Source organism: Bubalus bubalis, chromosome 11 (genome assembly GCF_019923935.1).
Source record: "Bubalus bubalis isolate 160015118507 breed Murrah chromosome 11, NDDB_SH_1, whole genome shotgun sequence".
Lineage (NCBI taxonomy): Eukaryota > Metazoa > Chordata > Mammalia > Artiodactyla > Bovidae > Bubalus > Bubalus bubalis.
The window spans coordinates 56,011,358-56,029,239 of NC_059167.1; the positions used below are offsets into that span (position 1 = coordinate 56,011,358).

The following is a 17,882-nucleotide window of genomic DNA, read 5'->3' on the forward strand; positions in this document are numbered from 1 at the left end:
GCCAAAAGAGAGGAAGGAAGAAAAAATGGAGTCTGTGCTAATTTTAGTCCATGCATTCTTTAAAAAGATTTCACAAACAGAAAATGAAATGTTTGTTTGATATCTGGAGAAGGGCATCAAATTCCCCAATCACTTGGCCAGACAGGGCAGAGCAGGGACTGAAACCCAGTTGTCTGTTTTCTGGTTGGGTGTCAAAGGAGGAGCTAGAAGCAGTGCCAACACTTGACACTTCATTTATCTTTGATTTGTCTTTTTTGTTTGTATTGTAGGTTGTACTCAGAAATAGCAGCTAGAGCCTTTATTAGAATTATGGGTGAAGAATAGGGTTCAGGCAGAGAAACAAACTAGTTTAACTCACAGTCTGAAAAACTGTTGTTGAAAACCACAAAAAGTATGTGTATTAATAGAAAGAAAAATGAAGTTAATTGGGAGTTATTGAGCATTTACTGTATGCTCTGTGTATATTAATAATTTATATATAACTGCCCTATTGGATGGCAACCCACTCCAGTGTTCTTGCCTGGAGAATGCCAGGGATGGGGGAGCCTAGTGGGCTGCCGTCTATGGGGTCGCACAGATTCGGACACGACTGAAGTGACTTAGCAGCAACAGCAGCAGCAGCAGGCTGGAAGGTAGGTTAGGAAAATGAGTGAACTGCCACCAAGATTATGTTCTCAGAATGTTACTGTGTCCAAGCTCATACTGCTCGCCACACAAGATGACAGTAAGTTAAGAGATGAGGCACGGGGGCGAGGAATAGCAAGCCAGCCGACAAAGAAGATGGTGGACTCCTGTCCCAAAGAACCATCTTCCCTGAGTTAGGATTTAGGCTCCCCTGATACTAAAAGGGAAGAGGGTGTGCTTGGTTGGTACAAACTTCTTGGTTCTGGAATCCTTTGTTCTTGCAGCTGTCTGTGTAGGTTTGGTCACAACGTTTCTATAAACTCAAACATGACACATGTTATTGTCTGTTCTGCAACTTTTTGTCTCTAAATGAATGGAAAAGTGTTATGCCTTTAGAGGCCAGAGCCTTGAGAGTGGGGTAGTTTATATATTTCAGGTTGTAGACAACATTCTTAACTCATAGCAAACACAATAGAATACAGACGTTAAAGTTTAAAAACAAAAACAGATCCAATATGGAGTCAGATTTGTCCCTAGAACAAGAATTCCTGAAAGGTCGAAAGACAGAAATGAGTAAAGGCCTCCCTTTTCCGCCCTCTTTTCCCCTGTCCTTCCTCTTCTCCATCAGTACAACAAGAGTCTCAAATGCTCTCTCATGCACGGGAAGCAGGTAGTGAGGGAGTCAGCCCAAAGTGTGGCCTTTCCCAGAGGGATCTCACCAGACCTCTAACTTTTTAAAAAACGAGTTCTAGAGAAGATCACACCTCACAGGAAAAATGTCAGCAAAAGGGTACTTAGACTTTTCTCAAAGCTACTGAAAAGTCAAAGCTAGAGTCTACTCAACAGTCCTGAAAAGACAGTTGCTGAGTACTACAGGTGACCTGGCCAATAGTCTTTTGGAGTAGAGACCAGGGAAAGAGTATTGTACAGAGGATGAGAAGGTGGATTCAGATCTCAGAGGCTGCATCTGACACCTTCATTAAGGGCAGATTCTTAGCTTAACATCTGTTACGCTATTTTGTTAAGAGGGCCTCTTAGTAACATGCTGCTGTGTTTTGCATCTGTATATGTGTGAATCAGTGTCAGACTGTGAGTGCCAGTTGAGGCATACAGGCAGGGCATACAATTAACAACCCACAGTGTTCCACAGGGCAGGAGCCAGTGCCTTGATGTGTATGTCCAGTTATCCCCAGAGATCAGGAATGGAAAGTTACTGATGCGGGCACTTACTCCATGCCTCTCCCCTTTGCTTACCATGTAAATTGTCCTCTGGCTGAGCTCTAGTACTCAGAAACTCATCTTAAATGGATACATTCTCTCAACAAACCTTTTCTGCATGGGTTTCTCTGCCTCATGCTATGCTCCAGAGACATAAGTTGGATAAAACAACAGTCCATGCCCTGGAGGAGATCACAGGCTGGTAGGATTCAGCTCACTGGTGTCTTCAGCCCAGGCCTGCATTTACCCTAGGGTAGCCTATACCACGGAGAAGGCGATGGCACCCCACTCCAGTACTCTTGCCTGGAAAATCCCATGGACGGAGGAGCCTGGTGGGCTGCAATCCATGGGGTCGCGAAGAGTTGGATACAACTGAGCGACTTCACTTTCACTTTTCACTTTCATGCATTGGAGAAGGAAATGGCAACCCACTCCAGTGTTCTTGCCTGGAGAATCCCAGGGACAGGGGAGCCTGGTGGGCTGCTGTCTATGGGGTCACACATAGTTGGACATGACTGAAGTGACTTAGCAGCAGCAGCAGCCTATACCACCTGCATCTTGCACCAGATCTTCAGTGATCTGAGCAAGGAAGGGCTGTCCATTTACCGGCCCACTGAGTGAAAGCATGTCCTCATATTCAGGTGTCCTGGTCTGCAAATTATTTCCCAGGGTTCCCTAGCTGCATCTCCAAGTTACTGTTCTCGATCTCCCAGCTACAGTGGGGTTTATTCCATTAACAGTCCAGCATTTGAATTGTGATTCTTTTATTTAGGGAAAGCCTTCAAAGACTACGCCCGTTCCACTTGTCTCCTTTTTTGCAACGTGGTTAAGCATATGTCCTTCTTCTTCTTGCTGCCCTCACACCCCTCTCCCAGAGTCCATCCTGTATGTTGGTGGGAGGAGCTAAAGCCAACAGGAACTCAGACTGCAGTACCATGGCTTTTCATGAATTCTCCTTGACTTGGAAAAATCCCATTTTCTCTTAGGTTAGAAGTTGTATGGTGTGAGGAAACATCAAGTGTCAATGCATAATTTCAGCAGGAGAGATAAAGTGGGCATTTAGCCTTGATGGTAAATCTGGCCTGCAGAAAGATACAGATCCAGCAGGTAGAAAGCAGATATCATCATGGAACTGTGCCCAACTGCAGCATTTAAATGTTTACTCTCCATCACAGTCAGCTTTATTAAGCCTTTTGTTTGGAAACTCTCATACTTTTTAATCAAAGCAAATGTCTCCCAGAGATAAGGCTTCCTGCCATGTCTATTTTAAAATCTAGAGATCTTATAGAAAGGAAAAGATATTCATCAAAGGGCATTACAACACTTGCCATGGCAAGAAAAATATGTGGGTGTAAGAAATATTTCCAAGTTGAGTATATATTTCAAGCACGTGGGGTTTTTTTAGATTTATTTGGAGTATAGTTGATTTACAGTGTTGCATTGGTTTTGGTATATAGCAAAGTGACTTGGTTTTACACACACACACACACGTATATTCATTCTTTTTCAGATTCTTTTCTCATATAGGTTATCACAGAATATTGAGTAGAGTTCCTTGTGCTACACAGTAGGTCCTTGATGGCTATCTGTCTTATATATAGTAGTGTGCATATGGCATATGTTAATCCATGTGTCTTATGAAAACAAAACAGAATGCTTCAAGGGTAGCAAAAGATATGGGAGAGGTCTTTTACGTTGATTCTAATGAGATATTCTTTTAAATCTGTCCATGCTTCGAGTTCGCACTTAGTTTTAAGGAAATTCCATTTTTGTGCATGTTAAAATTTGGGAAATCAGAAACCTCCTGTGAAGTGGACTCGATCTTAGAAGCCATAGCATAGCTGAGGCCACCTGTGAAAAGGGCCTGGGAGATGTTAGGAGCCACCAACAAGCCTCCATCTCCTCATCTGCAAAATGAGTAGGAGCTCCATTTGGACTCAGAAACTCTGTGGTTTCCCCAGTGCTTATATCTTTTATAAGCTTAACTTTTCTTAACTTTTGCAGAACAAATTTCCAGAAAAGTTCTTAATTCAAGGTCACTGAATACACCGATCAGAGCCCAGTACCATTTCTTCATGGCTTGTGTATTGGGTTGGCCAAAAAGTTCAGTTGAGTTTTTCCATAAAGATGTTACAGAAAACCCAAATGAACTTGTTGGCCAACTCAATATAACAGTACCTTTTATGCCAGAGTGTGTTACGATGGGTTGTTTTATGTTTCAATAAACAAATTTTATATTCCACCATTACCACAGGCTTCCCCACCCCAGGAATCCAAACTTAATCTTTTGGAACTGAGCCCATTTCTATCCTGAATGCTCCTGGAGCAAGACTTTGTCAGAAATAGAGAATATACTGCTTCTGTCTCAGAACTTCTCAAGTACTGCCGTCCATCTTCAGATCCACAGGACTTGCGTGGAAATATTTTTCTGATAATGAGTTATTAAAACAGAAATGAGAATGGCCACATCTTGAATCATGAGAGATACCATAAAGAATAGGGAACTGGAAAAGCATTGTATCTGTGTATCCATCCTGTTTGGTGGTTCACATGGGACCATCCGTGAGCCAACTTGGAGCCTCTGACCTGAAGTTCTCCCCCCAACTGATGCCCTAAGAGGTGGCCTGGTCTGGGAAAAGCCTATCCTGATGAAGACTGAGAAGCTTAGATTTAGATCATGTCTAGATTCTTCACGCCTCCACTGGCCTCCTTCGGGCCAGTACTCCACCTCCCTCAACCTGAGTATTCCAATGTAAATATAAGGATAAAGATAACTTCAGTGCAAGACTTTTTGCTTTTTTGGTGAGAATTAAACAAGTCAATGTGCATGGAAGTAAATACCTGCACATAGTAGGCACTCTTAAAAATGTATTGCTGTTGTACATTGGTAATGTACTTAGTGCCACTGAATGGTATACTTTAAGTTGATTTGAAGAGTAAATTTTGTGTTACATTTATTTTACCAACACACACACAAAAAAATATTGCTATACTTGACCATCATCTCTTAATGCCTGAAAGGTACCAGCCACATCTTTAAGGTACTGTGACCAAAGAGGCACTTATCCATATCCACACTGGCTCATGGCCACAGAGCAATGCTGCTGGAGGGGACCTTGCAGGTTATCTAGTCTGGCCACCCTTTATGGTGATGCTCTGTCCCACTGAGCCTGGGACTAGGGTCTTTACACTTGCCCAACTTCCCAAAAGCTTCTCTTCAACAACCCAGGCATTTTGGCAGCAGGAGACCTGGTGATGTCAAATTTCAAGCAGAGCCCTGATGACCTGAGAGCCCCGGTGCAGTCAGAGCCTGTGTTCTTCCCCAGGTGGAGCCATGCCTCAGGCTTCCAAGGGGCCAGCCCTACCTTGATGTCACATTGCCTGGCTTCCTTTCTACCACGTGTGATCTCTGGTTGGCATGTGACTCTCTGCTCAACCACAGAAATGCAAATACTATTTTACCTTTGTTTTCACCCAGAGAAATAAGGTTTTTCAACAGCTAATAGCCACCCATTTTTCACCTTACACTGTGAGAGTGTGCTACCACCTAGTCTTTGAGTTTTGATTATTGATTATTTTGATTTGAGTTGTTGATGTTGATGAAACCATTTGTATATATTTTTATATATTTGTGTATATTTTATTTCCCAGTGAATTTATGTCTTTTTAAAGACTCTGGTCTAGAAAAATCATCCGTCTTAAAATGGCCTGATTTTAAATGTGTACAGAATCTCAATGCTGGTCATCTTTATCTTTTAGAGAGGGGGTGGGGGGAGGAAGCAGATGGAGAGGGCTCCAGCCAACTTAAGCCTTTCTACCCTGGGTATGGTTTGTCCATAAGAAGCCATGTACAGTTGAAGAGCCAGGTGACCAAGAAGTAAGTCATTTGGCAGAAAGTATTCTTTGGGATACGAATTGTGTATGATGCTGTTTTCTTTTGGTTATAGCAAGCGGACGAGACCCTGGATTTTGAAGAACAGATCTTGGAGGCTGCTAAATCCATTGCTGCTGCCACGAGTGCCCTGGTCAAATCGGCCTCAGCAGCCCAGAGGGAGCTGGTGGCCCAAGGAAAGGTTTGTAAACCTCGCTGGCCACGTGAGGAACGTCGGGCTGCTGGAGCCTCTGAGGACCGAGGGAAAAGCAGTACCGCGTGTGTTCTGAGCAAGGAGGCCCTGTCGCCCCGTCCCTCCCCGAGTCACCCCGCTCTGCCTATCGCACTGCACACTCTGCTTCAGCTTAACATACAGAATGAAGGATTTGGCTTCCAGGCCTCTCACCTGCTTCTTGTTAAGGAGAGCTCCCACTCCAGGCAGCGATCAGGGCCTGAACATTCATTTGTCTCCCTGCTGTCCATTAGTCTATTTAAAGATGTAAACTGTCATATGTTCCCGGTGGATGGCTATATAAGAACTGTAGTCAGGGGCTTTGTAACACCTTGTTCAGTTCCAGTGACTCCATTCATTTTCTTAGGACTATTGAGCTGAATGCCATCCAGCTCTGCAGTTAGCATTTTCCTGAGTCCTTTGGTCAAAAAACTGGTATGTTTTTAAAGCTGAGATTTCTTCGACCTGCTTTATCTCCAGTCACCCATTCCATCTGCATTAGCATGAAAGCCTAGTTCATTTTCAGTGATCCAGAGGATTAATAGTACATTAGACTAATCCTGCGTGTGGGAAGGCCTTTCAATTGAAAATATTCCATGTGTCCTGTTATGCCTATATGGCATGGAACCACTCCATCCAGATTACATCTTGCAGAAAAGACTTTCAATCATAGAGGCACCACAGAAATCCTGACAAGTTGGGGAGATTTGGTCACCATACCTGTCAGTCACTTCTGTTTGATATTAAAAGCTCTTTACTGTCAGTGTACAGATGACAGATGCAATTGTGTCTTGACCTAAAAACTTGCAATAGAGATGGCTAGGCTCAACTAGTAGCCTTCCATTTTCCTCCATGAAGTCTCTCGTAAGCTTGTTTGTTTTTGTTGTTTAGTTGCTAAGTCGTATCCTACTCTTTCACAACTCCATGGACTATAGCCCGCCAGTCTCCTCTGTCTATGGAAATATTTCGGCAAGAATACTGGAGTGTGTTGCCATTTCCTCCTCCAGGGGATCTTCCCAACCCAGGGATTGAACCGTTTCTCCTGCATTGGCAGACATATTTTTTTACCACTGAGCCACCAGGGAAACTTAGCCATGTCTTAATCCAACCTGCGTACATTGGCTCCTCTTTCCAAACCTTTGTGTTCCAATTTGATGTATGCACATCTCCCCAGCCAGCATAAATCTGTCCCTTTCCCCTTCTCACTCATCCCCTATGGATGGAGCAGAGTGCCGTCCTTACTCACCTAGGACTTGTTAACTGGTTGATATGTAAAGACCAAATATGGATCACTGAGAAGAACATCCTACCTAGAAAGTTCAGTTCATCTGCATCTTGATGAAGACTCGTCTGCATGCTGGACAGAGGGCTAGATACTAGAGAATTGAACTCAAGCATGGCCAAGGCTTTGTCCTCCAAGGAACTTATATGTTCAAGCATTTAAAAAGTTGGTAACAGAGGTTCTCAGAGTTGGACGTGACTTGGTGACTGAACAACAACAGCGGTTCAGCTGGATTGGGGGAACTATATGCAGAACCCTGGGGCCTTATCTGACCTTCAACAAGCCCTGATGTGATGCCTGTAATTGCTAAGAGATCCCCAGTTTCATATTCAAATTTAGCTACTCATCTCTTACCTCTCCACATACCTCCCACCAGTAAAGGTATTTGCTCCCATAGCTCCTTCTACATCTGGTCAGAAAACGTTTTATTTGTTGCCATAATTTCTAAATAGAAACAGAGATCATCCTACTTCCAGCTTCTTACTTCTCTCCCCACCCCTGACAAAATGGTCTGTATTTCCTTAAGACAAGGATCTGTGCTCAGTTGTACAGAGATGTACTCCTTTTTTAACATCATCTGCCAGAAAGTCACAGCATGACTTCCAGAGTCAGGAATCAGGAGAGATTTCAGCTTCCCTCACCTCTTAAATGAAGAGGCCTCCATGGCTCCCGTGTTAGAAACGGGGAAGGGTCAGCAGAGGAAACAGACATGTCAAGATAGCCTCATCCATCATTCCTAAGCCATTTTCCCAGAAATGTGGTACCTGACGGCTAAAAGGAGGCCATTGAGAGCGTTTCCAGTCACCTGTGGCCCAGGTGGAAACTGGCCAGGACCTGCAGTCTTGGTGCTGCTAGGGTCCCGTGTGGGAAAAGGTGCCATTGGCAGGGGTCCCCGGGAGATGCTGCATGTCCGATGAGCTGCTTTTTTGTCCAGTTCCAGGTCATGAGTAGGTAATGACCTGCACCTTCCCACTCTCCTTTCCCCTTCTATGCTCCTCTCTAGGTGGGTTCCATTCCTGCCAATGCTGCGGACGATGGACAGTGGTCGCAGGGCCTGATTTCTGCCGTGAGTCACTCTCTCCTTCTTCCACACTGGCTTTTTGGATCCCCTGAGGGAGGTTTGGGCCGGGGGTCACTTCTCTGTTGACTGTCACCAGGCCCGGATGGTGGCAGCCGCGACCAGCAGTCTCTGCGAGGCAGCCAATGCCTCAGTGCAGGGACACGCCAGCGAGGAGAAGCTCATCTCATCTGCCAAGCAGGTAGCTGCATCCACGGCTCAGCTGCTTGTGGCCTGCAAGGTGAAGGCTGATCAGGATTCGGAGGCCATGAGGCGGCTACAGGTAATGGTCACTGATGCTGGTGGGAAAATACTCCTGTTGGAGCGGGTAAGTGTCACCAGAGGGTAAGCAGTCTTAACTTTCTTGGCATGACCTACTGGACCTTCCATCAGCCAGCTCTGTCCCACGTTTCTCATTTCCTGCCACGTGAGGCATGCATCCTATACCTGCCGCCCCGCCAAACTGATGTTCTCCACATGTACCTTCTGGTCTCATGTCTTGGGGCCCTCCTCCCACCAGACCAATCTTGAAATGAACTCCTGCTCATCCTTCATGATTCATCTCCAAAGCCACCTCTTCTGGGAAGCCCTCCTTGACTCCTAGGCCTTGGGGAGTCAGTCCTTTTTCTGCCCTGCCAGAGCCTCTGATCAGACCAACCTTATGGTTCCTGTCACCCTGTACCACCAGATTTATCTGTATGTCTGCCTTTGATGAGACTGAGCTTCTTGGGTGCAGGTCCCAGATCTTTATCTTTGCATCTCACCCCTAAGATGGTACCTTTTTCAGTGGAGGCTCTCATTTAGTGTTTGCTAAAGAAAGGAGCCAAAGGACTGAAGAATTTATAGGAGATGCTGCTAAGGTTTCCCAGAGCTCAAAGTACACACTTATGAGGGTGACGCATGAATCCTGCCCAGTGGATCTAAGTTTTCCTGATTGTTTTCATTATAAAAGTATTTTAAACACAGAAAAGGAAATGTGGGAATGAAAAAGATAGCCTCAGCATCTTCATGTGTCCAATGTTATGTTTTTTCTCATCCTATTTTTATCTTATACAGAATGCTTTTGTCTAGTTGTCATCCTAAGCAGAGACAGTCTGCATTTTTTCACTTCACATTTTATTACCCTTTTTTTTCTCTTGAAGAAAAGTCTTCGTAATGGCCCTGTGCAATGCTAACTGGTTCATTCTTCATGAGTCTCATTTTTAATGATTGCATGACATTCTATCAACTAATTATTCCAGAATTTCTCTTTACAAAATTAGACATATTTGTGTCCAGTTTTCTAGATGTTCGCTATTATAAATGTTGTAATGCACATTGTTTATGTTGCTAAAAATGTTTATGTAAGATCATAACTGGCAGAAATATTTGAATAATTCCAGCGAAACTCCAGACTTTTGTTGTTATTTCCTAAGTTGTAAAGTGTGTTGCGGTCATTTGGTCCTCCTGTGTCAATCTCTCTCCTTCACCTGCCTTCATTTTTCTCCTGGCATAAACCCAGGGGGGACGTCGGGAGCTGCATGTTTGTGAATGTGTGATTTATGGATTTGGGGGACACTTCTTTGGAAAATGTCCTGAGTTAAGAGATACCTGTGTTCAAGACCTCTACAGATACCTAGGTTCAAGACCTTAATGCCTCTACAATTCATTAGGTGCAATGTCCTATACAAATCATTTCAAACCTTTCAGGCCTCAGTTGCCTCTTTTGTAAAATGAGGATAGAGATGCTGGCACTGGCTCTTACAAGAATCAAGAAATGTGAAAGTGCTTTTGTAAGGCCTAAGGATTTACACAGGCGTAGCCGAGCATCACTTTTATGTCATCATTTCTGACTTAACTGCATGCTGCAATGTTGTATGAGTCCCTTACAATGACCCAGAGGTTCTCTGGGGCTACACAGACCTCTGTTCGAATCCCAGCTCTATAATTTATCAGCTGCAGAATCTTAGATTACTCAACTTCACTTTCTACATAGAAAAGTGCACTAATAATTTCTGACCTTATAAAGCTGTTTTGAGAATAGGCGTATGAAGACTGTTGGTCTAGTGCTAATGGACCTACACTTCCCTTCTTGTGCAAGCCTTCATGGTCCCCTTTGGCCACTTTTCTTTTTTTAAACCCCTTGGCCACTTTAAACCACCAACCAGATGAGCCAGTTAACTTTTTATTTTCATATTTATTTATTTATTTGATCATACTGGGTCTTAGTTGCAGCATGTGGGAATCTAGTTGCCTGACCAGAGATCAAACCTGGGCCCCCTATTTTGGGAGTGTGGAGTCTTAACCATTGGACCACCAGGGAAGTCCCCAGTTAACTTTGAGAAAATTTCAACACTCTGATGGCTTACCCTCAAGTGCAAGTTCTTGACTCTAAGGGGGCTGGGCAAGGACTATGGGAGATTTAACAAAACCTTAACCACAATGAAAAGGAAATTCCAAACCTCAGGTGGCAGAGGTCAAGTCCCCTGGTCCACCCTTGCTGCAGATCTAGGCTGCATAAGGACCATCCCTTCTGTAACTGTCTCTACCACCTGCCCCTTCCTTGAGCCTGCAGCCCAAGGCCAGCTGTGACTCTAAAACCACTTCTGTAAAGGCCCTAGTTACTGCAGGGCTCCATTCCTCCCGTGGCGGAGGGCGGGGGGGTAGGTTGTGCTCCCGTCATTCCCTCAGAAAGCCTTAGGTGAGCACAAGCCCTGGGTACCCACTGCTCCTGGTGCTGGGGATGCAAAGATTCAAGTCACAGCCCCTGCCTTCAAGTTACTCACTGTCCAGGGGTGAGAGAGGCAACCACAAGTGTGGTAAGGGCTGCAAAGAAGCCAGCACAGAGCATTCCAGGGGTGCTTGGGAGGGTGTGGGTAAGGCCAAGGTGGACAGAAAAAGTGATCTCTGAGCCAATTCCTCAAGTATGCCTCAGCTGGATGGGGCAGGAGGAGGTGAATTTCTCACCCAGGAGACAGCTCCTGAGCAAGCTTCTGTTAACCTTCGTATCATAGTGCTATAATCATGTGTTCACATAACTGTAATTCCCATTAGAATTGCATGTTCCTTGGGAGCCAGGAAGTGTGTCTCAATCTAATGAATGAGCTAAGGTTAGGTAGGTGCCAATGCTGGTAGAATCAATGGATGGATGGATAAATAGTTGGATGGATGGGTGGATGAGTGGATGGACAGACAAATGAATACTACCTAGAGAGAAACTCTGTGTTGTATATAATTGGATGATAAATAGATACCTAGTCTCATGAACTGTGCCTCCATGTCTGTTCTTGCTGAATCCAAATGACTGTTTTTAACGATATCATGTGTGTCTTGTCCCCTCTCCAGGCAGCAGGAAATGCTGTGAAAAGAGCCTCAGACAACCTTGTTCGTGCAGCCCAGAAGGCAGCATTTGGCAAAGCTGATGATGACGATGTTGTAGTGAAAACAAAGTTTGTAGGGGGCATTGCTCAGGTTTGTGATTAAACCCAGACAGTGTTTACTCCTAAGATGAGCACTGAGTTATAACAGAGACACAAAATAACAGTGGCTTAAACAAGATGCGAGTTTATTTCTCTCTGGTAAGACAGTCTTGGGTATAAGCAGTCCAGGGATGGTATGGCGGCTTCTTTGTGTCTGAGATCCAGGTTCCATCTGCCTTATCACTCCACCATCCCCGAGATGGTCCCTTGGCCACTTGGTCTGAGATGGCTTGATAACCGCCTCAGGTTTCCAGCTAGCAGGAAGATGAAAAGTTAGGGCAGGCATGACTCTGAAGTTGTCTGCATCAGTTAATTCACATGCCATTGGCCAGTGCTCGGTCACATGGCCAACCTAGCTGCAAAGGATGCAAAGAAACGCAGTATTCTTCTCTGAGTAGTAGTGTGCCTACCTAGAAATCAGGGATTCTCTTATAGAAAAGGGAAAGAAGAGAGTTTGAGGACAGCAATATTATCTTCAAATGTTGCATTTGGAGCTGCTACTCCAGATCTTTGGCCCTAGAGAAAGAATGAACGATGACCCTCTCCCAGAAGTTTTACAAGAGTGGATGGGAATCTGACTTATGCGGGCCTGCATTCTTGTGCATGGGAGTGGGGTGGAAAGGTCAGGAAACTGGGCTTGCAGTTTGGGTGTGTTCATATAAATCCTTCATGCAAGATGGGTTTTCCACCAGGAGCACTGAGGCTCCGTGGCTGAACTTACTCATTCCCACACCTTCCTTAGCTCCTCCTGAACCATTTCCTGTATTTGGAAATACATAGGATACATTTTTTGGAGAAGGAAATGGCAACCCACTCCAGTATTCTTGCCTAGAGAATCCTATGGATGGAGGAGCCTGGTGGGCTGCTATCCATAGGGTTGCACAGAGTCAGACACGACTGAAGCAACTTAGCATGCATGCATGCATTGGAGAAGGAAATGGCAACCCACTCCAGTGTTCTTGCCTGGAGAATCCCAGGGACAGAGGAGCCTGATGGGCTGCCATCTATGGGGTCACACAGAGTCAGACATGACTGAAGCGACTTAGCAGCAGCAGCAGCAGGATACATTTTTACTGGAATCTCTTTCTCAATACAGTAGTTGCATGAGAAATTCCATGAAGAAGATTCTGTGATCCAGCAGTTCTGGGAATGGCTGAACTCTGTTCTCCTTCCTTAGATATCACAATGCTCGTTAGTCTAGCAAGGCTCTGAAAAGACCTTTGCTTTTCAGAAATCTATGTGGCTTTGTAGAGCACAGGCTTACCCTTTCCCCTTGAAACCTGTGAACTAATATTCTTCAGATCACACCTTAGAGGCTTGAAATAAATATATGAAAGCTGTCTAGTAGTTAAGGGCTCCAGTTTTAGCTTCAAGAATACCTGAGATGGGTCCTACTCCACTAGCTGAGGCCCTCCTGAAAAGTGGACCCACATCTCTTGAGCTTCACATTTCTCTTTGGAACAATGAGACATTCAATAGGCCACACTTTACAATGTCACCATGGAGGTGATGGAACACTCCATGTAAAGTGCTTACACCAGAGCCGGGTGCATTGTAGGGATGCAGGCTATGTCGGTTATTAAATCAGGGGCCAGAAATCAGCGGCCGGAAATCAGCTTATTGTCTTGGATCACTAGTCTTAAAACCTGAACCATGGCCCAGAGGTGGGTCTCCAGAGCTAAGAATACACACTCTTGGGGCAGTGCTGTGTCCCGTGGTAGCAGAGGCTATGGGAGCTCTTGAGGCAGGCATGGAGGGGAGGGCAGTTTGCTAGAATCTTTCACACTCCTCCAGCTTGTTGCTTTCCCTCTAGATCATCGCCGCCCAGGAGGAAATGCTGAAGAAGGAACGAGAACTGGAAGAAGCAAGGAAAAAACTGGCCCAGATCCGCCAACAGCAGTATAAATTCCTACCCACCGAGCTGAGGGAGGACGAAGGATAAGGCCAGAGCCAGGGGTGCGCGCCCCAGGGGACGGCCGCGCGCGAACTGGATAGACAGCGGTCCTGGGAGGCCGGGCACTGCCCAGGCACCGCCCACCTCCCCCTGGGGCGAGCCCGGGCCTGAGCACTCGGGCTCCCTCCGCTGTGCCGTCAGGCACCAGCTGCATGATCGTGATGTCGCACGGTACAGTGAGTGCCCCCCACAGCTCCTCCGCCGCCTCCCCCCACCTCACGCATCTCAGGAGAGAGGGGCGCGGGCTCACGGACTGGTACCAAAACGAAGGCAGTATTACGTCGCCCTCGGACACTCGTGTTCCTGTCGGTCCTTCCCTAGGCCTGCTGCTGGGCCTGCTGTGAAATCTTAATAGGAAAAAACGAAAACAGCTCGGGGGAAATCATTAATGCCATAGATACTCAAAGATCTTCTCCCTCTCAGGCGAAGGTGGACATTGGAGTTGGACACAGTTCATAAAAGCCAGAAACATAAACCAGTGTGGACTCCAGGAGGGCAGCTCAGGCCTTCCTGCCTGTCACTAGCACTGGTTCACCCGGAGGGTGAACAATACCTGCTCCTGTTTGCACGCTTTTTTGCCTCCGTGTGTAAGCTCCTTGTACAATCTAGCTCCAACTTGTATTCTGTGGCCCAGAAAATTGAATGATTTTTTTCCCTCCATAATCCAAAGGACAGAGGCATGGGGGACTGCCAGGGCTCAGTGAGCAGGGGCTGTAATAAAATGTGTGGGCTCCTTACTCTGCAGAGGCTGTTTGAGTTCATACAAATTCATCCACATAAACCCAGGTCCTCCAGGTAGCAGTCAATACAGCAGCCCCCACCTTAGGCATTCAAACTGAGGGTTCAACTCCAGTAAAGCCATTCCTTGGTCACCCTGTCTTCTAGGTCCCATATCAGATTTTCTGCTCTCAAAATGGTCAGCATTCAGAATTCTGTTTAAAAATCTGTCACCCACTCTCTAACCCAAGATGGATGTTTTCTCTATGTCCTGATAGTCCTAAAACCTACATGCGTTCTAACACCATAATGAATTTTTAACAACATAGTTTTGCTAATTAGCCCATCTTAAAAGTGATGACATACGGTATTTTCAGAGTTTGTTTTCTGGATGCCACAGTTCAAGAATCTTATATTTCCCACGCCCACCTCCTTTCTCTTTTCAGAGCCCTCTCCTTGGAAGGGCATTTTAAGACTTTTTTGAGCCTTGTCCCAAGACAGTATGTGAAGGATGAATGGCTTGTGGGATAGCTACTAATGCCAGGTAGCAGGTGTCTTTGAAAAAAATTTAATTGAGGGAAGACAGTGGTGATGAAGGTATGTGGTTTTTTAAAGCTGGTAACTGTTGACAGCAGTCATCCTCCACTTATCCAGTCCTGTGTTCTCACATCTCATATTTCATTCACAGGATAGCTTGAATATTCCACCCAGGGAAAAGATGATGCTTTGGTTCTCAAAAAGAATCACCTGTAGACCTTGCCCAATGGTCCTGCTTTAACAGACCCTGGCCCATGCCATGGTTGTAAAATGCAGTTAAACTTTGGATGGCTCCTCCTCTTTATAAGAGACTTGTAAGTCCTCCACATAGAATTTTTTCCCAGGCAAGTAGGAAGCTACAAGAAATACAGTATAAATGAGAAGCAAGTGGAGAGAGTCTGTAGAGAGCTAGGGATGAAGGAATCAACCCTGAAGAAGAGGGAGCTGGCTGGGCTCTACCATCTAATGGGAGAAACTAACAAATTTGTGGCTCGCCCTGCTCAAGTGTGGCCAGCACAAGTCTTCACTGCTGTCTGGGCTGCACCCTGTCGTTTCTTAGCCCGTGGACTGGGGGCTGTCTCCAAGAATCCCTTTGCAGGTGGGCGTAGCATGCTTTCTGAGACTCTTAGGAATCAGATCCAGAGGCTCAGGATCTAGATGTGCTAATGGCCTCACATAGCAGGCCTCTGGGGAGCCCCACCACACCCCACCATCACCTCCTTGTCTTCCAGGCTATGTGATTGCTCCTCCCCTTCCAGCTGTCCTGGGTCACAGCCTGGCATCCCAGGAGCCAGCCAGTGAGTTCTGTGTCCCTGCCTCAGAGTCGTTTAAAACCTGTCCTGAGTTTGATAATCAGAAAGCCAGGTGGAAGGCCTGCCCTTTTTAAACTCCAAAAAACAGGTACGGAACAAAGTTGATTTTGTAGGACCTGGGTGAATGTCCTCCATCCGGCATGTTCTGCAGCTGTGAGCATTGGGGAAGCTGGTTCCCCACCTGGCGTGTTGCTGGTTTTTCATCTGCCCCTCCCCTGTCCACCCTGTGCCACATACGTGAGTGGCCTCATGACTGACTTGGTCTCTCCCCATTTCATGAAATGGGGGAAAGGCTGTGCTTCGGGCATGATGTAATAGGTGCTCCTGTAGGTGTGCCCGGATGGCAGCAAGGGAGGGAGGGTTCTGGTTTTCCTTCAAAGGGAAATATGAATTTGGGGGGAGTGGGTGTGAATTTTCATTTCAGAGCATCTAACAAGAGAGTGGTTTCAGATGAAAAATGGTTCCAAGCCTGGAGAATAAAGATGCCTCTCTGTGTGAAGGGGGAGTAGGTATGTAGGTGTGTGCCCCACGAGAGGAACTGACAGGAAACTTGAACTGATCTGAAGGTCAAAAAAAGGAACCTGAACTGGAGTTCAGAACTGCCAGGTGATTGGGGAGTTTGGGCTTTGCTTGGTTCTGCCTTTCAGAAGTCTTTGAGTAAGAATGCTCAAGCCAATTCGGTTGAACAAGCAGCTCTTGTTTAAGTTGCTGGCGTCGGGTCAGGTGCAGGCCAGGTGATCAGTGCCAGCAGGAACCTTGGGTTGTAGGCACCTTTCAGTCCGGTGTTGTGAGCCCCCCAGGCCGCCGGCAGAGCACTTACATGGTTAAGAGATGAGCCCTGTGTGCTTTATCCCAGAAAGCCCCTTAGGGCTTCTCATGGATTCTCCCTGCTTGCGTTCTAGGTGTGTTGTTAGTGAGTTTACAGACAACCAAAGCGTATTCCATATTTCTCAAAATGTTACAACCAAAATTCACCCAGGAGAGTGAACCCTACCACCCACGTGTTCCCAAAGCCACAACCTCACGCAGGAGCCAGGCAGCAGGGTGATGTGGTGAGCAAGCCTGCTTCCTCCATGGGTGTGAACCCCCAGGTATCCCCCAGCGCTGAGGTTCTGGACACTGGCTGGGCCCCCAGGGATCGGGCTATCTGCTCCCAGCACAGGCTATCCATATGTTTCAGCACTCGGACCCCTGGAGGAGGCAGCCTCTGCTGACCGAGGTGATGGCCATCTCTCAGAGCCTTGAGGGGAGCCCAAGGAACTGGGGGATATTCACTTCAGGCTCAGAGGCAGTAGAATTAAAAAACCCAGTGGTCCTGAGAGCTTATCAGCAACTCAAGTCCCACCTCAGCACAGCCTCCTCCAAGTGCTGGCCTCAGGATGGCCTCTGGTGGAGCAGGCATCTTCCCCTACAGAGTCCCCAGGCGCCATATTTAAATGTCCCTGAGATGACTGCTCCATCCTTCTGAGCATCTGCTCGGTGTGTTATGTTCACGGGCATTAGGAACAGGCATGTGACAGAGCATCTGTGAACTGAAGAAACAAACACTACAAAGAGAGAGTTCTTCTCTATAAAGAGGTTTGGCTTTGCCTTCCTCAGAGCCCCCCTCCCACCCCCATAGGCGTCCCAGTCGTGTGAGCAGCTCCTGATTCCACAAAGCATGCAGCTGGGTCTCCGTTGGCTACCTTCTTTCCAAGCTGATAAAGCTGCAAGGAAGTGGGATAGCCGAGTTCTGCCCTGGGTCGTAATGTCTTGATTGATCTGGTCACATAAATTATTTTTTTTTATTATTCACCAGAAATAAACTTGTAAAGGACTGAACCTGTGTGAAAGTCTCATGGGAATGGGAACATGGAAAAGAGGAAGAGGAGACGGTGTCTTTATCATGTGAGGGAAACTCCCCTTTGAGCACTAGCTCTGGAGTCTCCAACCTGTGTTAGAGGAGGGGAGAGAGTGAGTGTGTGTGAGTGTGTGTGTGTGTGGGTGAGGGAGAGAGAGACCAAGGCAAAGCCACAGGGAACCAATGAATTCCATACAGCATTGTTGACTCGGGAGGAAATCCAAGCAAGAAATAGACCCTAAGTAGGAAGATGCTATTATCCTCCTCCTAAAGAAGCAGG

At 46.3% G+C, this 17,882-nt stretch overlaps 1 protein-coding gene across 7 annotated transcripts in view; it reads left to right on the top strand.

Moving 5' to 3' along the window:
- Nucleotides 1-17,583, top strand: part of TLN2 (talin 2) — a 502,016-nt gene extending 484,433 nt beyond the window's left edge. For 5 of the 7 annotated variants that reach the window (XM_044925074.2, XM_044925075.2, XM_044925072.2 and 2 more), the window contains 5 exons: nucleotides 5,790-5,915; nucleotides 8,231-8,293; nucleotides 8,385-8,612; nucleotides 11,609-11,734; nucleotides 13,556-17,583. In XM_044925074.2, coding sequence (XP_044781009.2) covers nucleotides 5,790-5,915; nucleotides 8,231-8,293; nucleotides 8,385-8,612; nucleotides 11,609-11,734; nucleotides 13,556-13,684 — 672 coding nt within the window. In that variant the 3' untranslated portion in view covers nucleotides 13,685-17,583. The remainder of the gene's footprint in view (nucleotides 1-5,789; nucleotides 5,916-8,230; nucleotides 8,294-8,384; nucleotides 8,613-11,608; nucleotides 11,735-13,555) is intronic. The other 2 variants (XM_044925077.2, XM_044925078.2) reach the window with 1 other exon arrangement.
- The last annotated feature ends 299 nt before the right edge of the window (nucleotides 17,584-17,882 follow it).